Genomic DNA, 26,342 nt, shown 5'->3' on the forward strand with positions numbered 1-26,342 from the left:
TGCAAAGACACAGCTGCTACAGTATTTGTTTCGCTAGTTGGCTTAAAATATAAATTATCTGTTAACTAAAGTATATAATTCAGAATGAGAAATACATTTAGAACAATGGTAATATTAATATTTTTAAATATTTAATGCCAGACAGGATTTTATGAATCTGTTCCAGATCCTTAACTTTAAGATCTCATACCGTGGTCAGCTCCAAGAAAGCAGAACTCAGGAAGCATGGTAGGGTGCCTGGGGTCTACCTCTATGTTGATGGAAACATTATGCCCTGAAATGAAAGAAGAAGCTTTTAGATGTGGGCAGCTCATGAAGCAAGCCAGTACAAACTCAGGACATGCTGACCTGGCCACCTATTTTATTATTAGGAAAAACTAGCCAAATTGATTTTTATTTTTGTTTTTATTTTAGTGCTGTGTAGAGGTATAGATACCATTTTTTAACAGTGAGAAGTATTTTTGAAATTATGACTATCATTAAAGATTCAAGGACCTCAAGTTTCAAAAGACAAGACCAAAATTTATATGGTTAACTTAAATTGATATTCTGGTAATTATGTTCCAGTAAAGTTTAATAAAAAAAAATCAGTGCAATTATAGAGGCCTTTAATATATAAAAAAATCATACACTGAAGTAATGAGCTAAATTACTTTTTATAACTTTCTTTACAAACTTAATATTTCATATAATTATGGTCAAAAGTAAGAAAAACTAATGTTACAACTGTTAAAAACTGACATGTCTAAGAAAACTTGCATAAAAACTTAGTGAATATGCTTGACACAAAGCTGAGACTTTTCCTTGTAAGTTAACAAATGTTTAATTCATATAAAACAGATGTTTTTCTTACTTAATAACTCAAATAAGCTATTTTTGAAGCTAAGAAAAATGACTTCACTTAGCACTAGATTCTCTTACAGGTTTAATTCTACTGAGTATGTACAAATTCCACCAGTTGGTGAAAATATGTGGTCTAGTGAAGATCAATTTGAACTCACTTTTTATAACAGAAGTGGTATGATAAATGCTATAAGCTTTTTGATAAAGTGGGAAATAATAAATTTAAATACACAAACTGGCAAAAAGAAATGGCGAAAGTAAAACAGTAATATGTGGTGTAGTCAATTCAATGAGAAAAATTAAAATTGCCCACTTCATTTGCCAGTACAGGGACACACACACTGTTCATTAGCCTAGAGCAATGTTGTCTGCTAAAGACCAGAAAATGCTGTCTATGAGGCAATGGCCGTAGGAACACATCTTTCAACTCAAAGCTTGGCCCGAAGACAGCAAAGCATTGCCTGAAGCAGGAAGAAGAGTGAAAAGAAACACAAAGCATGAATACAGCTTGGCTGTTCTAGCCGAACTACGAGAAATCTACTAGAAAGCATAGTTCAAGGATAATTATTTTAACGGGGCCATGATGATTACAAATCATGACATTTCTCTAAAGAATGTTTTCACTCTTACCATCTACTTGCCAACAAACATATTATAGTTGGTTGATTATTCCAAATGAAATGCTATTAGACTTTCCCAGACTGGACAGTAACACTCTTGCTGGTAAAGAGCTACATTCCTATGCTCTGCAGCCCCACCCTCCTGCTATGCCGTATAGAAAGTATAGGCGCCCTTCACTGACTTCTGTCAGATTCACATAAATGTCTACTGGAACATACTCTTTACAGTAGCATTTAACCAGACTAAAAAGAAAAATTAAATGGGCAGACCAGAAGCAGATATTACCATAATGTGCTGAGAAATATAGTTTAAAAATCTAAAATCTTTACAGGGGTTGAACTCTAAAATATTTAAAACAGCCATCTGACAGGCTACAGACCGTGGGAACTGCACACCTGCTCCTGTACTTACAGTAAAGGAGGAACCCATCACCTCGGGGCTCACGTGGAGCCTTAGGTTTACTGTCAGTGGCAACACCCAATTTAGTGTCCTTCCCTCTATTTTGTTTTTTTTTTGTTGTTGGTGGTGGTGTTTATTTTTTGTTTGTATGTTTGTTTGTTTGTTTTTTGATTTTTCATGACAGGGTTTCTCTGTGTAGCACTAGTTGTCCTGGAACTAGCTTGTATAGACGAGGCTGGCCTCAAACTCACAGAAATCCACCTGCCTCTGCCTCCCAAGTACTGGGATTAAAGGCATGTGCCACTACTGCCTGGATTTCCCCTCTATTTATTGTCAGAAAGTATTGCCAAATTTTGGCTTCAACAGAAGATGAAGACATCATTATTTCCAACACAGGCTTCTAGTCTGCATAGCATCCATTTTTAATTATCTGCCCCACAATTTCTGCTAACTAACGTTAATTAAAACGCTATCTGAATGTGGCTTCCGAAACACCTTAGCACTTGCCTTTCTACCTAAAGCAATTACTATTAACCATATAGTAATAAAAATCATGTTTTAGTTCCCAGAGTTTCAAAAGCTGACTCCATATAAAGAAGTTTCATCTAAGATTTTTAAGTGTCATTTTCAAACACATTTTTGCAAACAATATAAAATAAAGTCAGACACCTGAAAACAGTCTCATTCTCCTTCCCTACCCAATGCAATCCTGCGTGCTGTTGCACTCCGGGGAGGTTTTTCTGGTTCCAGAACCCAGGTCTTCTCATCAATTTCATCCATAACATCCCAGAATACCTTCAGTGAGTCCAGTGCTGCCAAGAACTGACTGTGGACATTTACCAAGGAGCTCTGTGAAAGGCAGAAGCTGGGAAGTTAATGTGCTCCAGAAACAGCTGATTGGTTTCCACTCAAAACAGTGCACTCAGGCCTCTGAGTCTGTCTCCCTTCCCCCAGAATGTGGACTGACAGAATCACACTTCCTTGCCGTTCATACTTTACCACAGTTAGCATTAGCATGACGCACGGGTCTACACATTATCAGGAATGGTCTTTATATAACCACATGGCACATGCTATCAAATGAACAGAAATCACATGAAGTGAAGTATATATGAATAAACATATTGATGTTTGTCATACACAATGCATTGGGCATACCCTATAATTTTACTAAAAATTATTTTTTTTTACTACAAAATGAAATTAAACACAGTGGTATTTATGATTGGACTATCTTTAAACATTAGCAAATTAGCAAGCTTTGCAAACCTAAGTAATACAACAGTATGAAGATGCTTTTTGTTGTATTTTACTTGTTTTTTACTAAGCTGGGCATTCAACCAAAGACACAGACCACACTAGTCAAGTGTCTGCTACTGAACTTTATCTCCAAGGTCTGCATTTCCTTACACTTCACTAAATAAGCCATGATTGATTTTAAAATATAATTTATACTTTTGCTTTAGAAAAGGAAAGTGTGTCTCATAAAATATTGTGATGTATTTAAAAGATACAACTATTTGCTAAAAGTTTTTATAGAACAGTTTAAAACGAACTAGGGTTTTACTGTCTCAAATAATCAGGATATATACCAACTCTGATATCAGTATAGATGTATTCATTCAAAAGAAGTGAGAATGGAAGCAAAGTGTCCCTTAGAGGCTGGCGAGTGGACATCCTCACACTCACCATCCCATCACTGCAGTAAGTCTGTAGAGTCCAATACCTTGTTGGCTCCATTAGCAGAAATGGCTTCACATCTTCTAAACTACTGAGTTTCAAGGATGGGGTTAGAGGATAAGAATTGAAACTAGACCTTATGTCTGAAAATAACCTTTCGAACATGAAGGGGAATGTCTTTATGGCATGCCACACTGAGGTACAGATGTAAGTAAAAGAAAACCTCACAAGAGAAACTCACTGAATTAAACTACACAGCTAGTTCTAAAATCAGTATGTCTGGTCTTCCCCTTGTCCCATCTAGATCTACATCAGTGCATTTAAAATCTGTGACTTAATTTACTACTTACCTAATATTTAACTCATTCAAAAGAAATGAAAAAACATTTTTATAGTAGTGTTCTTTGTTTGAAAGTATTTATAAACACATTGGCCATTTCTCCTACATACAAAAATCCTAACTGCATTTTGAACAATACGCTTTTAAAATGAGAAAACAACAGGTTATGGAAGAAAAAAAAATCACAAGTAACCTTCAGACCAGACATAGATGGTAAAAAAATAAATTAATTAAAAAAAAAAAAGTGAACCTTAAGCCATGAAAACCATTATGAGACTTCACTAGAGAAACTTGCAGAATAACTGTTTCAATCCTAGATACACACCCAATCCAGGCAAAGAAGGAGGAGAACACTTCTTTTAGCAACTTTCCTGACATAGGAGACTGGAGTAAAACAATCCCACAAAAAGTCAGCAAACAGACTCAAGTTGTTCATCTTGGTTGTCAAATTACACACAAAACCTTACTTTGAAATTATCCAATTAAAATACTAAGTTATTTCAATATGTTAGCAATAATACTTACAAAGGTGTACCAAAACAAAGCAAAAATAATGTGGCCAAAGTTAAAGTCAAAATTCATTAAGTTTTACAAGGGAAATAAGGTATATTTTTTTGAAATAAAAAAGCCAACTCTATTTTGTAATGTAAACAAGTTTAGATGTCACCAAAACTATTGCTATAGTTGATATATTGATATTTTAATAAAGTCTTTCTATCAATTTGAAATATGCAATAAAAAATGAAAACTCAAGTCAAAAATAAGTGAGACTATGTCAGTAATAGCTACACTACGATAATCCAAACCAAAGCCCACTGCTAGGAACATGCATGAACCTGAACGCATGGCTGAGGATGGGTGTGGAAAAGTCACACCCCCTTGAACAGATCTGTGATTTCATTTATTTACAAACAACCATGCTCCTGCCCTGAGGAGATCCATCCAGAGACGTGTGTGCCTGCCCAGCCAGATGGTCCCGAGAATCGAGGACAGGGCCCCTCTAGCCCCTACTGCAGGGGCTTCTTTGTTCCACATGACCCTGCCTCCCCCAAGCCTTCCCTATTGTCTACAAGGTCCTTGGCCCAGGAAGAGTTCCTGCTCCTGCACTGAGGAGACCCGTCCAGAGGGATAAGTGTATGCCTGCCCAGCTGGACAGTCCCAGGAATGGAGTACAGGCCTCATCCATTTCCCTAAACATTTCTGGTCATTCAGCGGGGTGTCTCCCCAGCTACTGGCTTTCTCTAATTACCCCCATCCCATCCCATCTTGCCCCTAAGCACTCCTTTCCATCCGTGGGGTCCTTAGATCCAGCTACAGTGCTGAGGGGTCCTAAGAGAGGGCAGACCAAAAAAATCCCCCAAGTACACAGACAGTAACAGCAAAGATTGGACCAACATGCCAAGACTCTCCTGGCTGCATCTAAAGGAAGAGATGGGCAGGCACCAATGCAAGAATTCCTCCAACAAACCTGAAAAGCAACATGACAACACCAGAATTCAGTGAACACGCAACAAGAAGACTTGAACACCCTATTCCAGAAGAAGAAGAAATCGAATTTAAACGTAACATTATGAAAATAATAGAGGCCTTTAAGCAAGATGTGAAAAACTCCTTTAAAGAAATGGATGAGAAGACAAACAAAGAGTTAGAATAAATGAATAAATCTCTCAAAGATACCCAAGAAAGCCAAGAAAAAGCAATCAAACAGATAATGGAAACAGTTCAAGACCAGAAGACCAAAATGGAGGCAATAAAGAAAACACAAACCATGGGATAGCTGGATAGAAAAAATCTGGGTAAACTAACAGGAACTACAGAGACAAGTATAACCAATAGAATACAAGAGCTAGAAGAAAGAATCTCAGATGCTGAAGATACTATAACGGAAATAAACTCATTGATCAAAGAAAGCAGCAAATCCAACAAATTCTTAACACAAAATATCCAGGAAATCTGAGACACCATGAAAAGACCAAACCTAAGAATAAGAGTGGTAGAAAAAGGAGAATTATGCCTCAAAAACCCAGAAAATATATTCAACAAAGTTATAGAAGAAACCTTTCCCAACCTGAAGAAGGATATTCCTATGAAGGTACAAGAAGCATACAGAACACCAAATAGACTGGATAAAAAAAAAATCCCCTCGCCATATAATAATCAAAACACAAAACATACAGAATAAAGAAAGACTATTAAGAGCTGCAAAGGAAAAAGGTCAAGTAACATATAAAGGGAAACCTATCAGAATTACACCTGACTTCTCAATGGAAACCATGAAAGCCAGAAGGTCTTGGATAGATGTGCTGCAAACACTAAGAGACCATGGATGCAAGCCCAGACTACTATACCCAGCCAAGCTTGTATTCACCATCGATGGAGAAAACAAGATATTCCAGGACAAAAACAGATTTAAACAATATGTAGCAACAAACCCAGCCTTACAGAAAGTACTAGAGAGAAAACCACAACCCAAAGAAGCCAACAACACCTATAATAACACAGAATCTGACAACCAGCACAACTCAACGAAGTGAAACACACAAACACTACCACCAAAAAAATAAAATAAAATAATAATCGGAGTTAATCACTGGTCCTCAATATTACTTAATATCAATGGACTCAATTCACCTATAAAAAGGCACAGATTAACAGAATGGATACGAAAACAGGCTCCAACATTCTGCTGTTTATAAGAAACACACCTCAACTTCAAAGACAGACATTACCTCAGAGTAATGGGTTGGGCAAAGGTCTTCCAATCAAACGGACCTAAGAAATAAGTGGTTGTGGCTATACTAATAGCTAACAAAATTGATTTCAAACTAAAATCAATCAGAAGAGATGGAGAAGGACACTTTATACTCATAACAAGAACAATTCATCAGGTTGAAGTCTCAATCCTGGATATCTATGCCCCTAATATAAAAGTACCCACATATGTAAAAGAAACATTACTAGAACTCAAAGCACACATCAAACCCCACACACTAATAGTAGGAGATTTCAACACTCCTCTCTCACCAATGGACAGGTCAACCAGACAGAAACTTAACAGAGAAATAGGAGAACTTAACAGATGTAATGAATCAAATGGACTTAACAGACATCTCTAGAACATTCCACCCAAACAGAAGAGAATATACCTTCTTCTCAGCATCTCATGGAACCTTCTCAAAAATTGATCACATATCAGTAACAAAGCAAACATCTACATATACAAAAAATTTGTAGTAACCACCTGTGTACTATCAGATCACCATGGAATAAACTTAGAATTCAACAACAATTCTACCCCCAGAAAGCCTAAAAACTCATGGAAACTGAACAGTCAACTACTGAACCACCCCTGGGTCAAGGAAGAAATAAAGAAAGAAATTAAAGTCTTCTTTGAATTCAATGAAAATAAAGATACAACATACCCGAACCTATGGGACACTATGAAAGCAGTGCTAAGAGTAAAGTTCACAGCACTAAATGCCCACATTAAAAAAACGGAGAAAGCTCACATTGGAGACTTAACAGCACACCTGAAAGCCCTAGGAAAAAAAGAAGCAGACTCCCCTAGGAGGAGTAGAAGCCTGGAAATAATCAAACTGAGGGCTGAAATCAACAAAATAGAAACACTGAAAACAATCCAAAGAATCAATGAAACAAAGAGCTGGTTCTTTGAGAAAATCAACAAGATTGACAAACTAATCAAAAGGTGGAGAGAGAACACGCAAACAAGATCAGAAATAAAAAGAGGGACATAACAACAGACACTGAGAAAATTCAGAGAATCATTACATCTTACTACAAAAGCCTCTATGCCACAAAATTGGAAATTTAAAAGAAATGGACATTTTTTAGATAAAAACCATATACTAAAATTAAATCAAGACCAGGTGAACAATTTAAATAGACCTATAAGTTGTGAAGAAATAGAAGCTGTCATCAAAAATCTCCCAAAAAAAAAAAAAAAAAAAAAAAAAGCTATGACCAGATAGATGGTTTTGGTGCAGAATTCTACCAGAACTTCCAAGAAAAGCTAATACCTATACTCGCTAATGTGTTCCACATAATAGAAACAGAAGAGTCATTACCAAACTCTTTTTATGAAGCTACAGTTACCCTGATACCAAAACCACACAAAGACTCAACCAAGAAAGAGAATTACAGACTAATCTCACCTATGAACATCGATGCAAAAATTCTCAATAAAATTTGTAGTAAGATCTTACAAACCAATCCAAGAATACATTTAAAAAAAATCGTCCATTATGATCAAGTTGGCTTCATCCCAGAAATGCAGGGCTGGTTCAACATACAAAAATCTATCAATGTAACTCATCATATAAATAAACTGAAAGAAAAAAAACCATAAGATCCTTTCATTAGATGCTGAAAAGCATTTGACAAAATTCAACACTCTGTTACGATAAAGGTCTTGGAGAGATTAGGGATACAAGGATTATATCTAAATATAATAAAAGCAATAAACAGCAAGCCAACAGCTAACATCAAATTAAATGGAGAGAAACTCAAAGTGATTCCACTTAAATCAGGAACAAGACAAGACTGTCCACTCTCTCCATATATTCAAATATAGTGCTTGAAGTTCTGGGAACAGCAATAAGACAACATAAGTAGATCAAGGGAATTCGAATTGGAAAGGAAGCAGTCAAACTTCGCTATTTGCAGATGATATGATAGTGTACACAAGTGACCCCAAAAACTCTACCAAAGAACTCCTACAGCTGATAAATAACTTCAGTGATGTGTCAGGATACAAGATCAACTCAAAGAAAAAAATCACTAGCCCTCCTATACACAAAGGATAAAGAAGCAGAGAGGGAAATCAGAGAAACATTACCTTTCACAATAGCCACAAATAACATAAAGTATCTTGAGGTAACTCTAACCAAGGAAGTGAAAGATCTATTTGACAAGAACTTTAAGTCTTTGAAGAAAGAAATTAAAGGTGATACCAGAAAATGAAAGGATCTCCTATGCTCTTAAATTGGTAGGATCAACATAGTAAAAATGGCAATTCTATCAAAGGCAATCTATAGATTCAATGCAATCCCCATCAAAATCCCACAAAATTCTTCACAAACCTTGCTTGGGAGAATGATAATCAGCTTTATATGGAAAAACAAAAAACTCAGGATAGCGAAAACAATCTTATTCAATAAAGGAACTTCTGGAGGGATTACCATCCCTGACATCAAACTCTATTACAGAGCTACAGTAATGAAAACAGCTTGGTATTGGCATAAAAACAGAGAAGTCGACCAATGGAATTGAATAGAAGACCCAGATATTAACCCCCAAACCTATGAACACCTGATTTTTGACAAAGAAGCTAAAATTATACAATGGAAGAAAGAAAGCATCTTCAACAATGGTACTGGCAGAACTGGATGTCAACCTGTAGAAGAATAAAAATAGATCCATAGCTATGTCCATGCACAAAACTCAAGTCCAAATGGATTAAAGACCTTAATATAAATCCGATCACACTGAACCTGACAGAAGAGAAAGTGGAAAGTAGCCTGCAATACATGGGCACAGGAGACCACTTCCTATGTATAACATTAATAGCACAGACAATAAGAGCAATGATGAATAAATGGAACCTCCTGAAACTGAGAAGCTTCTGTAAAGCAAAGGACACAGTCATTAAGACAAAAAGGCAACCTACTGAATGGGAGAAGATCTTCACCAATCCTACATCAGGCAAATGTCTGATCTCCAAAATATATAAAGAGCTCAAGAAATTAGATGTTAATACTCTAAATAATCCAATTAAAAAATGAGGTACTGAACTGAACAGAGAATTCTCAACAGAAGAATTTCAAATGGCAAAGAGATACTTAAGGACATGTTTAACTTCCTTAGCTATCAGGGAAATGCAAATCAAAACAACTTTGAGATACCATCTTACACCTGTCAGAATGGCTAAAATCAAAATCACCAATGATAACCTATGCTGGAGAGGATGTGGAGTAAGGGGAACACTCATCCATTGCTGGTGGGAATGCAAAATGTACAACCACTTTGGAAATCAGTGTGGCAGGTTTTCAGAAAACTGGGAGTCAACCTAACTCAATTTCCAGCAATACCACTCTTGGGAATATACCCAAGAGATGCCCAATCATACTACAAAAGCATTTGTTCAACTATGTTCATAGCAGCATTATTTGTAATAGCCAGAACCTGGAAACAACCTAGATGCCCCTCAATGGAAGAATGGATAAAGAAAGTGTGGAATATATACAATTTAGAGTAAAAAACAATGACATCTTGTGTTTTGCATGCAAATGGATGGAAACATAAAACACTATCCCGAGTGAGATAACCCAGAGCCATAAATATGAATATGGTATGTACTCACTCATTAGTGGATTCTAACCATAAACAAAGGACATTGAGCCTACAGCTCACAATCCTAGAGAAGTTAAGTAATAAGGTGAACCCCCCCAAAAAATAGGTAGATAGATAGATAGATAGATAGATAGATAGATAGATAGATAGATAGATCCTCCTGGAAATTAGAAGCAAACAAGATTGCCAGGCAAAAGTTGGGAGCATGGGGTGGGGTGGGGCGAAGTGGAGAGGGGGAGGGAGAAGGGGAGAGTTGGGGAAAGCTTGGGGGAGTGGGATGGTTGAGAGGGAGGAAGGACAGATATGGGAGCAGGCAAGAAGATATCTTAATTAAGGGAGCCATTTGGGGGCTGGCAAGAGGCTTGGCACTAGAGGGGTTCCCAGGTATTCACGGGGATGTCCCCATCTAGGGCCCTGAGCAGTGATGGAGAGGGTGACTGAACTGGCCTTGTCCCATAGTCAGACTGATGACTATCTTGAATATCACCATAGAACCTTTGTCTGGTGACAGATGGAGATAGAGACAGAGACCCACATGGGAGCATTAGACTGAGCTCCCAAGGTCCAGTTGAAGAGCAGAAGGAGGGAGAATATGAGCAAGGAATTCAGGACCACAAGGGGTTGGTCCATCCACTGAGACAGTGTGCATGATCTAATGGGAGCTCACCAAATCCAACTGGACTGGGACTGAACCAGCATGGGATCAAACTGGACCCTCTGAATGTGGCTGACAGTTGGGGCAGACTGAAAAGCCAATGATAAAGGCACTGGCATTTGTCTCTATTGCATGTACTGGCCTTTGGGGATCCTAGTCTATTTGGATGCTCACCTTCCTAAGCCTGGATGGAGTGGGGAGGACCTTGGACTTCCTACAGGGCAGGGTACCCTGCCCTCTCTTAGGACTGGAGGGGGAGGGAGGGAGTGTGAGTGGGGAATTGGCAGGGAAGTGGGAGGAGGGGAGGAAGTGGAAATTTTGAATGGTACCATTTATATAGTAATAAAAAAGAAAAAAGAGAGAAATTTGTAATTACAAAGTTGTTTCCTCCTAGATGTTGTTTTCTGGTGAATAACAAGAAGCCGATGTCTGACCTAAAACTTCAACTATTTTCTACGTTTGTTTTAGAAATTTTGGAGTTTCAGCTTTTATACTATATTTATTGTCCATCTGGAGTTCATCTTTTTGTGTGAGTCAGTTTGACCTCTGCCACACAGACTCCAATTGTCTCCACATCACTTGTTAAAGTGACTGCCCTTGCTGTACCTATTGTGTGCACCTTGCTGAACACAGACATCTGAGTCTGTTCTGCATTGTGTCCCAGTGACCTAGTTGTCTACCTTTGTGACACCAGATTCCTTAAGAACACAGGATTCCCAAGTCTTAAAACTGATGTGACAATTTCCCCAACTCAGTTCTTCAGTGTTGTTTGTCCATCAGTATCCTCTGTGTTTCGATATCATCTTAAAATAATTATCAAGCCTGAAGAAATAAACAAAACATTTATTTGGCTTTTATAAAATAGACAGGTCAATCTGGAGAGAAATGACATTGTAACAACACTGAATCTTGCAATGCATAGACATGGTTTTCTATGTCCAAGAAGAATTTGAGAAAAATTATGCAGGCACTTCAGCAGAAATGCAAGGATGCCAAAGAGACCAACAGATGCTTCCCCCTTAGTCACTGAGAAAATGAAAATTAAAGACATTTAAGATACCATTAAATGTCCACCTAGGTGACTAAAATGAGAGAAACTGAGCGTAGCAAGGTCAGCAAGGAAGCTGACAAGCAGAAAGTCTCGAACACCACTGTTAGAAAGGGAAAACAGCACAACAGTGAAAAATACGTTGATAGTTTCCTAAGAAGCTCAAGAGACAACTCCTGTAATATCTAGCCACTTCTATACACGCACTCAACAGAAATGAAAACATACTTACATAATGGCACACACTGTTCATAACAGCAGCTTTGTTTTACCATGTCAACGATGTGTGCATGTCAAAATGCAGATACCAACTCTGATCGTGGGGTGCGTAGTCTCAATGGTTACAAGTTCAACAAAACTCGTGAATCTCGGGAATGTCAAGGGAGAGGGGGTGGAAGGCTTGTAAGAGCCAGGGGACTAGGAAGTGTGCTGTGAGGTTGTGTCTCCTAGAAATGCTAGGGAAGGTAAACCCTCAATAACATGGCCACTAAACGCGATCTGAACAGGATAACATCAACAGATATGCTAACTTGGAAGACAGAACTCTACCAGGAACTCACCTCTAGACCAAGATCTACAGGCAACTAATGACGAATAGCTTTCCCTGGCAATGAGCCCCTAATTAGTTATCAAACAGCAAGTGGTCAGCCCTGAAATGAGAGGTACTGGAAAGAGCCATCAGAGGAGGACTTGGAGGAGGAAAGGTATGAGGGAAATGTCATTATATCCCATTAAAATAAAAAGGGGTTAAATTGTACGTATAGTTATGTGTACATGTGTGTGCCACGGTAGTAGCTTGCAGGTCAGAGGAAGCCTCTGGTGCCAATCCTTGCCGGAATCTTGTTTGACACAGGACTTCATTGGTTTTTGGTGTTGTCCTGGTATATTTGCCAGGTTAACTGGCTTGCAAGCTCTTCATCATAAGGCACTAGGATTACAGATGCTTCTACACCATGTCCAGATTTTATGTGGGCTCTGGGAATTTTAACTCAGGTCCTCATCCTTGTGAGGCAAACAGTTTTAGCCAGTGAGCCAGTTCCCTAGTCTAAGTGGAGGCAATCCTGAGAACATCTGTGTCCACAGACAAGGGAACGACAGACACCATGTGGTCCGTCCATAATATTTCCTTCTTTTTCTCTCTTTTTTTACTTTATTTTTTATTTTATTGTTTTCTTGACACAGGGCTTCCCTGTGTAATAGTCCTAGCCATCCAGGAACTGGCTCTTATAGACCAGGCTGGCCTCGAACTCACAGGGATTCACCTGTCTCTGCCTCCTGACTGCTGAGATTAGGCGTGTGCCACCACTGCCCAGCCCCATCCATAATACTTCACGACATGCTGCATCATGGGGAACCTCAGGACAGCTATAATAAGGAAAAAATCCTGTCACAGGGAAGTTCATAGAAGACACAAACAGTGAGGAAAGTTAGAGGAGAGATGAGGATGGGCAGGATAAGAAAGGAGACTAGAGGGGAAGGAGAGAGTGTGGTAGAAATGTTGGGTATCGTAAGAATGGAGATGACCTCATGGGCAATTATTTGTCAAAGCTCACCCAAATGTTTACATATTTAATGTGCTCCATTTATTTTGTCAATTATAGTTCAATACAGCCAGTTCAAGAAATACTCATTGCACTTTCAGGACAGTAACAGACGCAGTAGTACTTTTAGCAATGTTTTCCTTAAGAATTAAAAACTTTGGCAAAGCCAGGCTGTGGTGGTGCACACCTTTAATCCCAGCACTCAGGAGGCAGAGGCAGGCGGATCTCTGTGAGTTCGAGGCCAGCCTGGTCTACAAGAGCTAGTTCCAGGACAGGAACCAAAAAAGCTACAGAGAAACCTTGTCTCGAAAATCAAAAAAAAAAAAAAAAAAAAAAAAAAAAAAAAAAAAAAAAAAAAAAAAAAAACTTTGGCAAAAATAACAATACCCTTTACAGCTAAGAAAAGACAAAGGAGCAACCGGTTCATATACCCACAGAGATGATGAGATCTTATCAAATACATAGTACAAACACTGGAGAAGGAAGAAAGACATATACATGGGAAACAAGATATTGGCGCTTGCCCCATAGCTGTTATTAAATCATGTTAAACTGGGAAAGCACTTAAGCATTAAAGTGTGAACACTGCCAGTCTCAAAGTGCACTGCTTCTTGTCTTTAAAAGCAGTGTGTTACTTTCCTAACACCCAAAGAGAAGCAATAACGGCAGTCACTTCAGCAGATCTCAGAGTTTAACGTGTTCCTCTTAAGCACTATTATTTCTAGTATTTTACTAACATTCACATAGTCCTGAAATGTGAGCTTTTGTACTCTGATGACACTTAAATTAATAGCATAATTTTCTAGTACTTGCAACAGTTGCTTCTCATTCTGATTTTTTTTAAATATATTTCTCTACAGTACTTGTGGATAAACCTTATAATAACCATTTTTATCTTTATCTTTGGGAGATTCAAAAGAGACTTACTCAGAATGTGAAAACATGAAGAGATTAAACTTCAGAAATTTAATTTTCATACTGACTGCAATATTTCCAACCAGGGATCTCTAAACAAACCTACATACCCATCTGATTTCACCTGCATTTCCAATGGTGTCCTCACTGGAATCGGTAGTGATATTTGTGACTGGAACTATCCAAGCCCATGTTTCCTGTCAGGCAAATCCACGAAGGACTTGCTGTCTCTCTTGAGCTGATATTATTTCAACTGCAACTGAACATCCCAAGTATTTAAGTATTTGCTGCTGTTTTCAATTTGTGTGAAGAAGGTATGATGTGTTACCAGGGATAAATGAAGCAGAAGCATCTTATGTTGGACAGAACAGCTGGAGCAATCTTACTAAGAAAGAAAAAGTCTGTCCAGCTTATGTTGAAAAAGAGTATGCACTTTTAATATTGTCCTTAACTATCCCATGTTTTATACTATTAAAAAATTGAGTCAACTGGCTAAAACTTAAGTCAGTCTATCTTGTCTGAGTGTGTGTGTGAGGCATGTGTAGGGTATGTGTATGTGCACATGTGTCTGCACATACGTGAAGGTCAGAGAGCAGCACCAGATACACTGCTTCATCGGCCTCCCCTTATTTTAGAGACAGGATCTTGCTCTGCACTTGGAGCTCCCAGATTCAGCTAGGCCAGCAAGATGCAAAGGTCTGCCTGTCTCTGCCTCACACCATTAGCGTTATGGACAAGTGTCACCATGTATCAGTTTTACATGGTGCTGGGAATCCAAATAGCTCCTCGGGCTTGTGCAATGAACATTACCACTGTCATGGGCCAGTCTAACTTTCTGTTCCTGTATGCTGGCTGCTAATCGTATTCCCATAGCCGGACACAGGGAACTAAGCTACACTGACAGCGCTTTATAAATATGCCCTGCTGTGCTGCCTCTACTGTCTCCTCCTCCAGCTCTGCTTCCCTCCCTGCCTACTGAGCTAGTGTGGCTTTCAATACTCGATTTCTATCCCCCGTGTGGGGAGGCATTTCCTAGCAGAACTGGTGTCTCTCACATATTTCAGAGCCAATCACCATTCTGTTTCCAACATCCTATATTTTTATCTTCAAACTAAATGTTCATTTTTCCAAAGACTGTATTAAGATGCTTTCAGGGAAAAAAAACAACAACACAATATACTTTGTGTGCGTGCGTGTGCAAATACTGCAGTGCACACGTGAGGGTCAGAGGATACCTCGTGCGAGTCAGTTCTCTCCTTTAACAGCTGAGTCCTGGAGACTGAACTGAGGCCCAACCCGCCAGATTTGGTGACACGCATGCTAACCTGCTGAATCATACCTCTGGCCCCTGAAGAATGCTTTACAAAATGCAAATACCCCCATGCATAAGTGCGCTAATATCCATTCATTCCAAATTAGTCCCAGGTCGAGAGAAAGAGTAGAGAGAAGTGGGGAGGGAGGGCAGCAAAGATGAGTACAGTACAATGATATACACACACGGAAATGCCATTATTGAAATCTTTATTCAGCATGCCCATTAAAAAAATAATTTAAGAACAAATAGATACAACATATGAACTTACCAGAATGGATGATAGAGAATGTTAATGTTATATACGTGCTTCATATATATTAGCTAAAATAATCTTTTTATCCAATAGTAAAATATTTAAATCACAATCTGATGTATTTTTCCTTTTTCTGGAGGCACCTGCTCTGCACAAATACTTTATCAACTGATGCCAAAGATCAAATATTAGTTTAAATGAAAGCAATATGTTAGCCAATAAAAGGCAAGACATTCATCTTTTGTACATGTGCTTAGCCATCTTCATACCCACAGCTCACTGAGATCTAGGCATTTCTCGTTACTCATCCATGTCTCGTTGTGGAAAATCATACAGTTCTTGAGACTTGGAGAAGCCTTAAGACAAATGTAACAACATATACGCTATTACTAGATAGATATATAATATACGTAGACATAACACACTTCTTTTTCTCTGAGCTCTATGTTAAGAGCTCATTGGGGTAAAACTTACTGCATTTGTGTTACATGTTACAATTCAAAAGCACTTTTGTTCATATCTCAAATTTTATCATATGTAGTCTAAGCCACAAATGTTATTTCCTTCTTTTTATAAAATTAAATAATTTATACAATACCATACATTGGCGTGCCCAGACAGGATTTGATTTGGCCTTTTAGAATCTGTTTTCTCTTTTCCTATGCTAACTCTGGCCCAGAAAGAGCAGATAGCTGTGCTCTGTGGGCCCTGCTGAAGTTGTGTTTCTGTAACAAAGTCTATTTCCCTGAACATTTGTGAAGAAAAATTCATGTATGTATGAACTGAGGCAAAAGGCAACCAAGACACTTGTATGAAATTACACAGGTTAGGGCCAAGTATATGGCTTATCACTGACCGATGCTCTACACTCAGGAGACTAAGGCAGAAGGACTGCCCTCAGTTTCAGGACCACTGGAGCTATACAATGAGTTCCAAGATGGTCTGGGCTATCCTGCGCAGTCTGTCTTAAAAAACAAAAACAAACAAAAAATGGTGACGGGTAAACCGAAGGGCAGTGAAGATGTCTGGTAGCGGACCGGCAGCCTGGAGGAAAGGACAGTGCCCCTCCCACTCCCCAGGGCTCTGCCTTTAATGACACTCTTCCGCCATCAGGAGACCCCTGCCAGAGGCTTCATTGCTAGTGTCACTCTCTCCATCCATGCACTGTCCCAGAAGGAGCAGCTTCCTCCATGGCAGCAAATACACAGGCCACTGCTCAATGTATTTGATCAAATCTAAATATTCCAATGCCTGTACTAAATGACACATTCTCGGGTAAAAATGGCTACTTTTGATTAGTCTGTGACCTGGAGAAAAAGACTTTCATTTTGTTCTAAAAATCACATTAGCCACACTCGAACCCATCAGTTGACAATACTGACATATATGGCCTGTGTGGAAAATCTTAAAGGTAACATATTTCACAGCACATGTGGTGTGGGGGCGATAAAAATCACGAGCTGTTCTTACATTCCACACTAAAATCTAAAAGGAGGATTTACCGAGTGAACACAATGGGCATCGGAGGAGATGCAGACACTGTGTCTCTGGCACAGAGCACTGCGGCAATAGCAGCAGCAGCCTTGCCCTTGCCGCTGAGTCTTACGACTCTGAACGTCCCCTCTGAGCCAGAATACACTGGCTGTTGCTGCTCATGCTGTGAGACACCTGCACTGGCTACTGGGCTTGTCATGACGCACAGACCCTACCATCTTCAGCTTGACACTGTGCACGTTATAATTACTCATCCAAATGAACATGTCAGAGCAGCAGCGGCAGACCTCTCATCAGGGCAAAGGAAAAATACATCACAACATTATCAGCCCAGCAGGAAGACGGGGACCATAAGGAAAATTACCCATTTTTAATATGATGCCACAAAGCCATGTCGGCTATGCTACAAAAAGAAAGGAAAATAGAGATCTTCCGTGTTTAAAGTCCAGGAACACTGAAGCCAGAGAAGAAATGTACAGAAGCAGACAAAGGCTTTGTAAAATCAGTATGTGGGCTCCATATATGGTGTTTTAATATGACTCCATTATAAGACTACAACAATAACATTCATTTGCTTAAGAATAAAATTGCTTAAAAATAATTAAAGGTAAACAAAAAAAGACAAAAAACAAAACAAAGGAAAAACCCTAAACCTGTAGAGCAGAATGGCCCCAGCCAGTCTGTGAAGAACTGTGTGCAATGTGGCTGCACCTTGCACCTTGCTTTCCAGAAACAAGTCAGTGTTGAAGAGAACCAGAGTTCATATTCCATTACAAAAGCATAGGTCGATACATGCAAACAAAAATTTTTAAAACGTTCAAAATTTTAATTATATGTATTATATTTAATAAAAACCTGAAATTACCTCAAATTGATAAGAATAAAGACATCTCCAAACTATATGTATAATGTAGACAAGAGTAAGTTTAGTGTTCTATAACACTTGAACTGAATATAAACAAATTATAGCTGTTAGAACAAACTATAAATTTATATCTTTTCAGAAAAAAAGATATAGATTTTCCTTGACATGCAAAAAAAAAAAAATCAAAACCGTTAAGACTGATATACACAAGCACTCTGTTAGTCTGACAAAACATAGAAAACAGAGTTAAAACAGAAGCCATGAAAAGATGTCCATAGTCTACGTAACCAGCAGAGCACTGGCATCAAAACAATATGAGAGATGCATAGCTTCTAAAAATACTTCCAACAGGCAGAGATTATGAGTACGGCAATGATTATCAATTCTTGGTAAGAGTTAAAGGCAGACTACGATCAAAATACATATGATAATGTAAGAATTACTATGTGTGCCTGGATGTAAGTACAGATATATACAACCAATTTGGGAAGGCAAGCTGGCAGTAATTAGGAAACTCAAAAAGGCATATACCATGTAACAGTTACAGGAATAATCCATACAGAAATCCTCATACATATGCACCGGGAAGTACATAGAAGTGTTCTAGTACAGGCTGATAAGAAACCGTGGATAACTTTATCAAAAGGGCAGTGAATAAATTAACTGATTGATGAACATAAAAACATAGCATTTTAAATGAGTAAACGACACACAGAGATGAGTGTAGACAAACAAATAAATGATACTGATTTAAAATCCCTTACATCGCAAATACAGCATAAGAATGTGCAGAGATAGCGTACTTAGAATTGAAGGGAAAGAGAGTCCTGTTTAGAAAACTAATACCACAGAAGTGAGGCCCAGAAAAGGGAGTAGGGCCACTGTGGCTCCAAGAACATTTTATGTCTAATGGAAAGGGAGAGAACTAGATACACATATAAAGCAAATGGGACAAAATCATATTTGTCAAAAGTGAGCTGTAGGTTAATAAAAGGAGTCTTCACTTTTCTAGAACTCTGATAATAATTTTAACATAGTCTACAAATTTAAAACATATTATAGTCCATTTACTACTAATTAACCCTGTTTGCTTGGAGCTATTACAAAAGCAAATTTCCAACAGTCAAATCTAGGGCTTTAATGGGCTAATATTCTATTAACTGCACAACACAAGCCTGCGGTTCCAGCTTGGGTAAAGCAGGAACACCAAACTGAAGATAAACGGCTCACAGTTTCCGTGCCCCACGTACTCTTCATTACCTTTCAAAAAACTTACACTGTATCCACAATAAAAGGAAACTAAGAACCCACCACTGATATAAATATTAAAGTGTGAGCTCCACAGCGGGTTTTAGAAAGAGTCTGTACACAGATGCAGTGTCTACTCGTGACCTCAAGGAAGTTTAACAAAGACAATGTTGCCAGAGTCAAGTGAAAAAGATGTTTCTAAAGAAAAAAAAATAAAATTTGTAGACAAACTAACTGTTGAAAAGAAATAAAACATTATTTTTATAAATTTAAAAGCTATATCTGGTACCAAAAGAAAATCGCAGACATGTTCCTTTTAGTTGCTGAGTTTTATCAATTTCCAAAAGAGAAAATGGGATTTGTTGTGTTTTTAAAGAAAAAAAAAAGAGAGAAATAAAGATGACTTAAAATATCTGATTAATTATTCAAACCCTCACAAACTTAAGTCTTCTTAAGCATTTTAAAATTAATTTATGGTCAGGTGAGACGGCTCAGTGGGCAAAGCTTGCCATTCAAGGCTGGTAACCTGAGTTCAGTCCCCGACACCCACATAAAGATGGAGAAAGACAACTCCACAAAGCTGTCATGTGATCACCACATGTGCTCGAGAGCACCCAAGTGCCTACACACGCCAACACAAACAATAATCATAAATACATTTAAAACCAATGTACTCATGTATCTTAAACATAAACTTTTGCATATTTTAAGCAGTTCAGAAGAAAAATATGGATGACTTCCCATTAGAGCACACTTGTCCAGGATTACTGTGAACACTTTCTGGAAACAGAGGTGTCTTTGCTAGTACTGTCAACTGACAGAACTGGTGCGGAAGAGGACAGGGAACAATCTCATCACGACACTGTCCTCTGATATGTGTTACTACTAATGTCATCTTCTGAGTACAGAACATCAATTTATATCATGAACATAAAGACATTGGTCTTTATCAGTGTACTAGGAAATTGAATTAGCCCAAGAAGAGTAAGCACTGACAAGACATAGGACAAACAGTTCATATTTCATTCCTTTCCTACAAAGGTTATATGTGTCTTCAATATTAACAATTTAGCAATATACAAAATTCCACACACTTTCTGCTCATATTCACTGCCTTCTAAAGAGTGTTTTAAGAATTAATTTAACAAAACATTGTACATCAGTAAAGTTTCTACATGTTCATCTAAAGTAATTTAGACAAGTATGTGCACATGCTCACATGTAGAGATAAAAAGTTTAGATATTAATTTTTGAAAAATATGAATTATTACAGAAGGGTTCACATAAATGCTTAAAAACAAACAATTTAATAATTTTAGACTCTAAAATGATCATTCAACTAAAAAGAATATAATATTTAATTATTTAAAATCAACTTTATTATTTACCTGTGGTGTCCAGAAAAGAGAAAATGGAACAGGAAAGTCCACAACACATTCTGGTGGCTCTACAGGGTACTGTGACAAAACATGAAAGCAGGTCACTCCTGTGTCTATGTGACAACCTGACCTGCAGCACTTCAGAAAGGCTAGATTCAATGAGAAAAGCATTATAGCTACAAAATATATAACACTGTTATAATTATGTGATATATATATATATACATTAAATATATAGACCCATGCACACACTGTAGCTGTACTATTGTAGTGACATCGAGAGCTGGATAATAGCCACCGCAGGCTTAGGAGGTACAGGGTTCAGTGATGAGGGGGTTCCAAAAAGTGCTGAGTAACCAGCAGCAATCTGAGTCAATATCAGTGCTGCTGGTGGGATCTGAGGAGGAGCCAAAAGCTAAATGTAGTATTTCTTTAAACAGAGATTAAATCGATTGTTATTCAATCCCTTTTGGTCATTAATTTAATATCAGTTAGCTTCAGTTATCAACTGACTATACAGTGTTGTTCAGATAATCAAGAAGCACATAGCAATGACTATATGTAATTGTTAATTTAAATGTGACTTCCCATAATAAGCATCTGCTCATATCAAGAAGAAAAAGAAAACAAAAACAAAACAGAAATGATGAAATGAAATTAGGGAAAAATAAAACCTTGAGTTTTAAGCAATAAAATACTTTAAAACTGGTAAAACAATTAGAAAATTAATTACTTACTTATATAAAAAAATGATAGCCATAAGAGCAAATCAGGTTTCCATGTTACCAAGGATAAAAAATAGCTTTTTTAAAATTAAATTGCTTATCAGAGAATTATATTTCAAAATCAATTAAAATATAATTCTGAAATTTTCAAAGTCATTTATAATTGAATATACTCATTACTTGCCATTAAAAAGCTAAACTCCTTAAAAGAAAATGAGTTTCCTATGACTATTTTAAGTTCCAGGCTTTAGTTTTTAATCTCTTATTTTTCATTACTTTATTGAAGATGTCACAGAGACAGGAGGAGGTGCAACTATAACATTTTTTAAAAAAAAAATACATTTAAAATCAATGTTTTCCAAAGAATTAACATTTTGCTATCAAGGTAAGTTTGACTACAATAAAACTAAATATCAATGCATACTAATGAATTCTATCTGGCTATATAAAGTTAGTAACAAATTCACCGAAAGACAAAGAAAAATATTATAATGCTTAATTACGAAACAAGAAAAAGAAAAAAGATCAAGTTAAGGAAAATGGAGTACAATCAGACAACTCCAAGTATTCCAGGTTTACTTCAGAGCAGGAGCTGCAACCATAGAGTGAAAACATGCACACGTTTATTTGATTTGATTGGTTTTGGTTCTGTGAGTTGTCCCCACCCCTTCGCTCCTGCCCCACCCCTCTGGTCTCTGGCTCCAGCTCTGTCACCCAACTTTTACAGTCCTGAATAAGACATTTAACTTCGCCCATATGAAAATGACAGAACTTAAAGTGCTACAAAAACCAATTTCCTCTAAATTATCAGCATTCTTTAAAAAGATGCAGGGTAGCCAGATGGCTAGGCAGGAAATGGGGCTTGTCACTAAGGCTGACACTACAAATTTAATCCACGGAATGCACAGGTGGAAGAAGAGTGTTCACTCTTAAAAGTTGTTCTTCAGCATGTGTACCATGGTGCATACACACTCTAGAGTGATGATAGCTAGACAGATAGATACAAAGATGGCTGGATGGCTGGGTGGGTGGATGGTTGGGTGGGTGGATGGATGGAGAGAGAGATGACAGATGGATGGATGGATGGATGGATGGATGGATGGATGGATGGATGGATGGATGGGTAGATAGAGAGACAAGTAGAGATATAGATATTAAAAAATTTAAGAAATAAAGAATATACCCTCCAAAACTCCCAGGGTCAGAAATAGAAAATTGGATTCACTTAGGGTGGCTATTCATCACACTGGGATCTACCAATGGCCAGTTTCAGTTCTAAGTTAAAGATCAGTGTGGCTAGTGTAAGACTATAAGGGAAGGCTTGCTGTTCTACGTAAAGCCTCTGTGGCCCTGGATGTTCTCACGTACACACATGATTACATTATAAAGAGTAAAGCCCTACATCTCAGTAAGATTCAGGACAGTAAATACTACAAGTACAATGACATGGAGCAAGAGCCATATCCAAAAGAGAGTTAAACACAATAATTGATGACACTGTATGTACAAGTAAGTCCTCTGTATCATTTGCGAGAGGATGACACTGGTATATATTTATAATTGTGTAAACACACACAGACGTCTAATGAATTAAACTGATCTGTAGAATTTTTACAGCACATTTGGTGTAAGTTCAATAAATTTAAGAATATACGATTCGTATTATTATTACTTAACATGAAATGCCAAACTGGTCAAATAAACTGCAAATAAATGAAGAGAACCAGAAGCAGTTTTATGTGTTTAGGGGTTTATTATGAATTATTAAAATATAAAGTTACATAATTGGTATTCATTTTTCCTTTTTTTTTTGGCTTTTAAGATGGGGTCTGACTCTGTAGGCCACTAGACCTCAAGTCACTGTATAGTCTGGTGGTTTTCAAACTTGGGGCAATCCTTTTTCATCAACTTCTCAAGTGCTAGAATCATAGGAATGAACCATCATGTCTAAATTCATTTTCAAAATAGCTTCTGGACTACAATAGCTAAATTACAGTGTAGTACTAAATACAATGTACCTAACCCACCCAGCCAAAGTCAGGATGACTCTTTAAGTTTTCAGGGTATATGTAATACCAACTTGCAGTAGTTACAAAAACTAGACTGTCATTTTTGCATGTTTTGATGGCGCTGGGCACAAAATCCATAGTCTTGGGTAAGGCAATTCATAAACTGATCTAGAGTTTCAGCCTGAAAACTTTGGAAATCTAACTGACAACTAACTATAGTCTACATATAGGGAGGGAGCCAGATGACACATGCGTAGTCCTAGTAGTGAGAAGACAGACGCATGGTCACTACAAGTTGGAGGCTAGTTGGGTCTACATGGCAACTTTCAGTCAACCGGGATTACACAGTGAGATGCTGAATCAAAAATTTTTCAAGCATTAAGTTTAATAATTTCTCAGTCTAATAATTCTGTAAATGTCTCTGGAAGCAAGCCACATGATACATTTTCAAGGGATTATATGCCATGAAGTACATATATTTGTTGTGATAGCTTTTAGATTCTATAGTCTATTACTCAACAAAACATCTGAGCCAAGTCCTAGTCTGTTCTGACCAAAAAGGCTACCCCAAAGAGAACACACACAAACCACCAAGCCCAAGTGGCTCAACCTCAAACACACACTGAGTCGTTTTTCAGGGATTTACTTATGTTTAACAGGAGTTGTCTAGCCCAAATCTGTATTGTGTTCACTGTGGTTGGAGGATGGTCAGGAGGGGGGTAGAATTGGTACAATATGTGCTCAAGAATAAAAACAAAACAAAACAAAATGCACTTCTTTTAAATGTCAAGTCAAGAAACAAAGGTTTATTTATATAGCCCCTCCCCCAAAAAAACAATTTAAGGTTTGTTTTTTAAAAATCATAGTTTGGGTTAAGATACTATATTGTACAGCCTTACCACATAGCTTTTGTGATTAATGTTTTTTTAACTGATATTCATTCCTAGGTCCACATACTGAGTGGGGAAGGAAGGGAAGAGAGGGGGAGAGACTACATATTGAAGACAAACTTGGCATATCTAAATCTAAATTAAATAAACAAGTTTAATAAATACCACCAACATAAGATTAAGACCCCATGTCTTTTTCAAATACAACCCCTATCTCCTCCCATCTCAAATAAAGTTTTGCTTTTTCTCTGCCTGTATCTGTCTGGAGTAAGTATTGTGAAACTATAGATGTAAAAGAGACGCAGGAAAATATTTTTAGAGAAATATCAACATTGCAAAGCTATTTTTTAAAAAAAACAGACATAATGGAACATACTAATGTCCATATCATCATTAGCAGTATCTCCAATTAATGAAGTTAATGTTATAGTTAAATAGATTTAAAAAATAAAAAAAAAACCTTTTGCTACGATGACCCCCACAATACTTAAAATTAATAAAAAATAAATAAAGCCTTTGAAACATAGAAGGCAGTGTAGACAGAAGTCCTGTCTGCTTAGGAAGCGCAAAGTGCTTTAACTCTGAGATATCAAAATCCCGGCTCCTGGGCTCCCCGGTGGCTAAGCGAGTCTCATCCGTGTACAGTATCTAAGCAGTGACTTGTGTGAAGAAGAGTCAGAGCCACTGTTGCTGCTGAGTGTGACCTTTCGTAAGAATGAAAGATGATTTCTTCTACTTCTTTAAAAGGATATCTTTAAAAACTTAAAAAGAAAATAAAATCCTTTGTTTTAATGAAACAAGCCTCTAACTCATTTTCAAAATTAATTTGATTCATATCCAGCTTTTTTATTTGATATGTCTTAAAATTATACCTAAACGTTCTGTGTGTGCAGGAGAAACGAGCTACTACTGACGCTGTCTCTTGAAGCCCCTCAGATACACCAACTTTTCTGTGCCCCCAATAGAGCTTTATATGTTTGTATATTTTCTCTTTTGAAACCCTGAAATGTCAGATACATTTTTAAAAAGGACAAACACAATTGATCTTTTCATCACTACCATCTTCTGAAATAGAACTGATTGATGACTACTAGAAACAATAAAAATCTGGAGGCCCTGGTTTCCTTTAAATTTCAGTGTTTCCCCAGTTGTTAGTAGGAGAATGATTAATATGTTGAGCTTTCTTATTTATTTCTTAAAATCCCCAATCTAGAACTAAAACATAAAGATGAAATGAAAATATAATAAAATAAATGTTGTGTGACCATTTATAGATCACTAGCAAGCACAAGCTTATAAATAGACTTAGCCTTTCTAAATTCTTAAAATATATACACCCAAAAACTTTAGTCAAAATAATGAACTGTGCATGCATGTATATGTGCTGTGTGTGTGTGTGTGTGTGTGTGTGTGTGTGTGTGTGTGTGTGTTAGGGGGTAGGGTGAGGAAAGAGATAAGAACAACAAAAACAACTCACAGCCAGAGGTAGAGACAAGGAGGCAAGTGACTTCCTAAGACCTTCAACAGGACAGGGGACTTGTCACTCATTCTGTCCTACAGACTAGTCATAACACTAGCATCCCAGTGTGTGGGGACTGTTGACTCTTTCATATTTCTTGATTATGAGGTCTGCATATTGATGAAATCTGAAGTAAAGCAGCGACACAAAATTATATCTGGACCTTTGGAAACTGGATGAATAAATTCCTCGAGGCTTTTTTAAATTAATTTTTAAAATCACCCATGTCCTTTT

At 37.5% G+C, this 26,342-nt stretch overlaps 1 protein-coding gene across 2 annotated transcripts in view; it reads right to left on the reverse strand.

Moving 5' to 3' along the window:
• The window catches only part of Fancl (FA complementation group L), a 77,827-nt gene that overhangs the window by 3,237 nt on the left and 48,248 nt on the right, over window positions 1-26,342 (reverse strand). For both annotated transcript variants that reach the window (XM_057772367.1, XM_057772368.1), the window contains 3 exons: window positions 20,975-21,043; window positions 2,562-2,712; window positions 191-274 (listed from right to left, as the gene is read on the reverse strand). In XM_057772367.1, the coding sequence (XP_057628350.1) occupies window positions 191-274; window positions 2,562-2,712; window positions 20,975-21,043 (304 nt within the window). The remainder of the gene's footprint in view (window positions 1-190; window positions 275-2,561; window positions 2,713-20,974; window positions 21,044-26,342) is intronic.

Source organism: Chionomys nivalis, chromosome 6 (assembly GCF_950005125.1).
Source record: "Chionomys nivalis chromosome 6, mChiNiv1.1, whole genome shotgun sequence".
Classification (NCBI taxonomy): Eukaryota; Metazoa; Chordata; class Mammalia; order Rodentia; family Cricetidae; genus Chionomys; species Chionomys nivalis.